The sequence below is a fragment of the Protobothrops mucrosquamatus genome, unplaced genomic scaffold, assembly GCF_001527695.2.
Source record: "Protobothrops mucrosquamatus isolate PMUCROS unplaced genomic scaffold, P.Mucros_1.0 scaffold2645, whole genome shotgun sequence".
Classification (NCBI taxonomy): Eukaryota; Metazoa; Chordata; class Lepidosauria; order Squamata; family Viperidae; genus Protobothrops; species Protobothrops mucrosquamatus.
Genome location: NW_015388697.1, coordinates 75337 through 82132, shown reverse-complemented (window position 1 = coordinate 82132; position 6796 = coordinate 75337). Strand labels below are relative to the sequence as shown.

The following is a 6796-nucleotide window of genomic DNA, read 5'->3' as shown; positions in this document are numbered from 1 at the left end:
CTTCTCATTCCCATTTTCCTTCCTTCCCATTCCCATTTTCCTTCCTTCCTCCCTTCCTCCTTCTTCTCATTCCTATTTTCCTTCCCATTTTCCTTTTTCCTTCCTTCCTTCCTCCCTTTCTTCTCATTCCCATTTTCCTTCCTTCCTTCTTTCTCATTTTTCCTTCCTTCCTTCCTTCCTTCCTTCCTTCCTTCCTTCTCATTCCCATTTTCCTTCCTTCCTTCCCATTCCCATTTTCCTTCCTTCCTTCCTTCCTTCCTTCCTTCCTTCCTTCCTTCCTTCCTTCCTTCCTTCCTTCCTTCCTTCCTCCCTCCCTCCCTCCCTCCCTCCCTCCCTCCCTCCCTTCTCATTCCCATTTTCCTTCCTTCCTCCCTCCTTCCCTCTCTTATCTTCTTATTCAAACCTTTAATAGAATTATTTTTTAACAAAGAAGAAGAATTCCAGGCAGTGGTCCCAGATCTGCAATCTCTCCTCTTTGTCTCTTGGGCTGTGAAGATCAGGGAGGGGGTCCTCCGGGGGTGAATGAGCTGGGGAGCATCCCGCTCAGCCTGCCCCAGTCCCAGCCGCGATCAAACCGACCGCCTTAATCGATTGGGCAGGCCTCGGGGAAGCCTGTCAGCCTGCTGAGTGCTGCTCTGTTATTTCTCTCCTCAGCTGCTGATCATGAGGAGGAAAGCTGAGGTTCGGAGGAGAGGCCCGGATCCTTGGCGTTGAACCACAACCGGCTTTGTAGCACCCGGCGCTGCAGAAGAAATGCATTTCTCATAAAAGTTGGATTTGCCCTGCCTGCCGCTCTGCCTGCCGCTCGGGCTTCAGCCCTCCTGGGAACAAGGGATGACTCTGTTTTGAAAAGGAGCACGGCTCTTCAGATTTGGACTTGGGACACAATGGAGGACTTCACGACCAGAACGTACGGGACCAGAGGCCTGGATAACAGGCCTCTTTTTGGAGAGACATCGCCAAGGGTAACGGGAAAGAGCTCGTCTTTGTCTAATGCAGGGTTTCTCAACCTTGGCAGTTTTAAGATGGGTGGACCAACTCCTAGGATTCCCCAGCCAGGAATTCTGGGAGTTGAAGTCCACCCCTCTTAAAATGGCCAAGGCTGAGAAACGCTGGACTCTAATGGGTCTTTTGCCCTCCAGGGAAGGACTTGCAGTCAGTCCAGAGCAGATTTCTGTCCCAAAAGGGCAGAGATTTATGCCTGACCGCCTGGCTCCCAATGTCTCTTGCAACTGGGCTCCAGAGTTGGCACAGTAGAGGGATGAAGATTCTGGAGAAGATCCTAAGGCAGGGGTCTTCAAACGTGGCCCTTTTATGACTTGTGGACTTCAACTCCCAGAATTCCTCAGCCAGCATATGCTGGCTGAGGAATTCTGGGAGTTGAAGTCCACAAGTCATAAAAGGGCCACGTTTGAAGACCCCTGCCCTAGGGGTTCATATCTGATCTCAGATGCCGAAGTTTCCTGGGAGAATTAGGACAGTCATTCTTTCTCAGCTCAAACACCTCCCAAGTGGGTGTTGAGTTGTTGTCAACGCCACTTTGAGCTTCTCAAGGAAAGGCGAGATGGGAAAGGAAATAACGTAGGTGAAGCGTGGCTGTGCCTGCAGTCTGGGAGATCTTCAGCCAGTCCTAGGGTTAGGACCGTCACTGAGCCCAAATTTTATGTCGTGAAGTGAGATGTTTGTTAGGTGAATTTTGCCCCATTTTACTATCTTTCTTGCCACAGTTGCTAAGTAAATAATTGCATTTGTTAAGTTAGTAACCCAGATGTTAGGTGAATCTGGCTTTCCCCATTGATTTTGCTTGTCAGAAGGTCGCAAAAAGAGGGTCGCGTGACCCCGGGACACTGCAACCGTCGTAAATATGAACCAGTTGCCAAGCTGGTCTGAATTCTGATCACGCGACCACGGGGATGCTGCGACAGTCATAAGTGTGAAAAACGATCCTAAGTGCCGTTGTAGCCTCGAACGATCACTAAATGACCGGTTGTAAGTCAAGGATTATCTGGTATTCGGCATTTGGTTCCACTGTGCAAAGGGCTCTTTTCATCCAATGTCTGGCTAAGCCATGCTGGCTCTGGGCACCTTTTCAAAATGGCGGCCTTCTGCTCAAGTTTTGCGGCTGTGGAGGTTGCACTTGAGTCTGGATTGCGTTTTCTTAACGTACCGTGCAACTGCAGAGACATGTTTGAGTTATCCTTTTGAGTAGTGTGATGGAGCAATACTCCGATTGTGTAATACGCGCACAATGGCAGGCCTTTAGCCTGCAGTCTTTTAAAACCTTTGCTTACTCTGTTGGGGTCCTCTAATAAAAAGAGCTCTTTGTGTTGCACAACCGTCTCAGTTGTGCCAGATTTATGGTGGAATTTCCTTGGGTTTGAGGGGATTATTTCAACAAAACTTTCCAAGATTTTTGCCAGGAGAAGGATATTGACCCACTGGCTTAAATGCAAAGATGAAACTTTAAATTTTAATTTACCTGGAGTTTTCATGTAATTTGCCATGCTCGCTTTTTTTATTGGCTGTGGAATGAATAGCTTATATTTTGGAGTGAGTTAAGAGGAAGTTTTCTATCCTTAGTTGTGATGGATTTCTTCGTAGGATTTCCCCATAAAGAGCTCTTATGAGCCATAAATCATTACGTAGACCATCCTTCCTCCTGTTGATGGCCTCCAAAGAAATTGGATCACACAGTTGTCAAAGTCCCAACCACCTTGGTATGTTTTAGGACAGGGGTCTTCAAACCTGGCCCTTTTATGACTGGTGGACTTCAACTCCCAGAATTCCTCAGCCAGGCATGCGTTGCTGATGAATTCTGGGAGTTGAAGTCTACTGGTCACAAAAGGGCCAAATTTGAAGACCCGTTTTAGGAGATTGAGGTCTTTCATGTTGATGGAGATATGGATTCATTTTTCTTGTTGCATCAGCTTTGTTGTGTTTCCCTCTCACACAATCTGACATTTGCAATAAATAGCTTACGCTTTGGAATTTGTTAGAGGAAGTTTTTATCCTTAGTTGTGATGGATTTTTTCATAGGACTTTCCCATAACTGGGTCTTACAAGCCAAGCTCTATGAAGACTTTTCTCCTGGTTGATGTCCTTCAGAGAAGTTGGACTAAACGGTTCTCAAAGTCCCAACCAGCTTGGTATATTTTAGGAGACTGAGGCCTTCTGTGTGTTAGGGGCAAGGCATTTATCAGACTGCCCCTACCCCACAAGTGTGCATTGGAAGCATTGAGTTGTGTGTTTGTTTGTCAACTGTGCCCAGTGAGAAGTAGACAGAGTCCAGGTCTGAATCCTCGGCAGATATTCTAAAGATTCTTTCTTTCAGTAAATCAGAACAATATGGAGTCGACAGGATCAGTTTATGTGTGATCGTAGAGGTGTATCTTGGTGTCCATTGCAATTTCCACACTGGCACTGATGCTGTTACCTAGTTGGGTCATGTAACATCTGCAAGAAAAGAAGCAAGCTCAGAGAGCCCCAAGGAACCCTCATGCCAACCCTGAGCACAACTATTCTTCTTCATTAGCAATTTCCTGAAGCACGTTAAGAGGATGCTAGCCAGATTCCAACGAGAGGATGGTAATGTGCAGAAGTTTTTTTTTTATGCACATGTTCTATAGTTAGAGCTCTGAAGAAACCAAAATTTGCAATTTTGGTACCCTAACATTCTTACTTGATTGTTTTTCCCTGTGCTTTTTAAATTGCAACAAACTTCATTTGTCTTTTCCTTCCTCAGCTATATCATTTTGAGATGGGTAAGCTACATGCTGAGAAACATCAGTTGTATCAATACCACATTGCATGTATGGAATCAAGGATGTAATTATATGGTGGGATAATCTCTCTCTCTCTATATGTATATGTATACTGTTGTTAGTTGTGAAGTCGTGTCCGACCCATCGCGACCCCATGGACAACGTTCCTCCAGCCCTTCCTGTCCTCTACCATCTTCTGGAGTCCATTTAAGCTCACGCTTACTGCTTCAGTGACTCCATCCAGCCCCCTCATTCTCTGTCTTCCCCTTCTTCTCTTGCCCTCCATCTTTCCCAGCATTAGGCTCTTTTCTCCAGTGAGTCCTTCTTTCTCATTAGGTGGCCAAAGTATTTGAGTTTCAACTTCAGGATCTGGCCTTCTAAAGAGCAGTCAGGGTTGATCTCCTCTAGGACTGACCGGTTGGATCGCCTTGCAGTCCAGGGGACTCGCAGGAGTCTTCTCCAGCACCGTAGTTCAAAGGCCTCCATTCTTTGGCGCTCAGCCTTTCTTATGGTCCAACTTTCACAGCCATACATTGCAACTGGGAAAACCATGGCCTTGACTCTACGCACTTTTGTTGGCAGGGTGATGTCTCTGCTTTTTAGTATGCTGTCTAGATTTGCCATAGCTTTCCTCCCCAGGAGCAAGCGTCTTTTAATTTCTTGGCTGCACTCCCCATCTCTCTCTCTCTCTCTCTGTATGTGTGTTTGTGTATATATATGTGTGTGTGTTTGTGTGTATATGTATGTATGTATATGTGTGTGTGTGTGTGTACACATACACCCCCACACACCCACACACAGACACATATATATAATAGAATTAGGCAATCTTTTGTTCAGCGTGACGTTCTGGATTAATGGAGTTGTAGTTGAACCTATCAGATCTCAAGTTGAATAAAGGATGGTTTTGAAACGTAGGGACGATTGGATTATGGGAATAATTATATGGAGTCCCAATCTACTGAAATACATTTCAGGACAGAAAAAGGAAATAACAATAAAGGGAAGAAGAGAAGAAAGGAAGTTCTAAGCATCTTTATAAATGGGCCTTGTTAAGAATACAATGCCTCAGCTGTTAAACTGTGTTCTGAAAAATATCTGGTGTCCCTGTTATTTTTCTTCTTTTTCTTAACCCGGCTTTCAATGATCAGTCTTTAGCGCTTTCTAATCTAGACTTGTTGACATAAAAGTTATGTTGAGAAACTAACCCTTTGGAATTGGCAAAGGACCAGGTGGATCAAACTGATAAGGAATAAAATGTGGGCTCTGAGTCGGTCTTCTGTAGGACATATGGAGTAAATTGGCCTGCAATGAGTAGATACAATAGTTGTAAGAGCCAGAACTGGTTTTTAAGTCTCATTTTTTTTCAGCACCGTTGGTACTTTGAACAGTTGCTGAACAAATGGTTGTAACTTGAGGACTACCTATAAAGATTTGATTAATTCAGAACTTTTAACAGAATGACAGAGCTGGAAGGGACGTTGGAGGTCTTCTAGTCCAACCCCCCTGTTCAGCCTATAGCGTTTAAGACAAATGGCTGTCCAGCCTCTCCTTAAAAGCCTCCAGTGATGAAGCACCTACAACTTCTGAAGGCAAGTGGTTTGACTGGTTAACTGTTCTCACTGTTAGGAAATTTCTCCTTAATTCCAGGTTGCTTCTCTCCTTGACTAGTTTCCATCCGTTGCTTCTTGTTTTGCCTTCAGGGGCTTTGGAGAACAGCTTGACTCCCTCTTCTTTGGGGCAACTCCTCAGATGCTGAAATACTGCTTATCATTCACTCCTTGTCCTTCTCTTCATTAAACTAGACATGCCCCAATTCAACTGGGTCCTGGGCAATGCCAGCCTCAAAGACTGGAAGAGGCATCTGGCTGTGATGAGTTTGGATTTCCCCAATGCAGGCGGTCCTCGATTTAGGACCATAATGGAGCCTAACATTTCTGTTGCTAAGTGAGATAGCTGTTAAGTGAGCTTTGCCCCATTTTACGACCTTTCTTGCCACATTTGTAAAGCGAACCACTGCAGTTCTTAAGTTAGCAACACAGTTGTTAAGTAAGTCCGGTCGTGAAGTGAATCTGGCCTCCCCACATTGATTTTTGCTTGTTGGAAGATTGCAAAAAGGGGACCACACGACCCCGGGACACCGCAACCGTCATAAATGTGAGTCAGTTGCCAAGCGTCTGAATTTTGATCATGTGACCACGGGGAGGCTGCAACGGCTTAAAGTGTGAAAAGTCGTAAGTCACTTTTTTTTCCCAGTGCCAGTGTAACTTTGAACAGTTGCTAAATGAACGGTTGTAAGTCAAGAACTACTTGTATATACAGTAGTGGCCAAAACGGTGGAAACCTTTTGGGAAAAGTGTACAGTAGAAATGCCACCTTTGGTTAAGTTTCCACCATTTTTTCTTCTAATTTCTTTATAGCTGTAGCCTTGTTCACTTAATAATATTATTTTACATTGCTTTCTGGGCGACCAGTCAACTCTTTGCACCATTCCTTTAATTTTATTACGTTTTACAAGCTCGCTCAATGAAAGAACACACAAAAAAACCCAACCAACTTGATAGCCATCACATCACACCCTGACAAATGTCCTCCGCTCAGCTTCAATACATGACATCAATCATTGAATCCTCCTGTGATCCAATTGGCTCATTGCTAAAACAAGCAATGACACCCGATTGGCTTTCTAAACGCTCACGCTCATTGGCTACCATCAGATGAAGGAAAGCTACCTGAGATCAACCTAAGCAAGTTGTGCTTCCTTTTCCTGGTTATTTGGCTGTAACCTTTCATAGAATACAGTACAGATAATTGAACAAACTTTGCTGCATTACATTCTTGATTAAATTATCTTTCCATTGAGATATAACTTTATGGTACTACTCCAAAACAAAAGTGGTGTTATTAGCCATCAAACCTCAAAAATACACTTTTCCCAAAAGGTTTCCACAATTTTGGCCACTGCTGTAAGTGGCATTTGAATGGAGGACATATCCCTAAAATGGGGAAGGGGCAGTGCTTTTTATATATATATA

At 44.4% G+C, this 6796-nt stretch overlaps 1 protein-coding gene across 1 annotated transcript in view; it reads left to right on the top strand.

Moving 5' to 3' along the window:
• TMEM243 (transmembrane protein 243) overlaps positions 1-6796 on the top strand; it is a 14923-nt gene that overhangs the window by 2096 nt on the left and 6031 nt on the right. Inside the window, exon 2 of the mRNA XM_015825453.1 lies at positions 655-965. Coding sequence (XP_015680939.1) covers positions 888-965 — 78 coding nt within the window. The 5' untranslated portion in view covers positions 655-887. The remainder of the gene's footprint in view (positions 1-654; positions 966-6796) is intronic.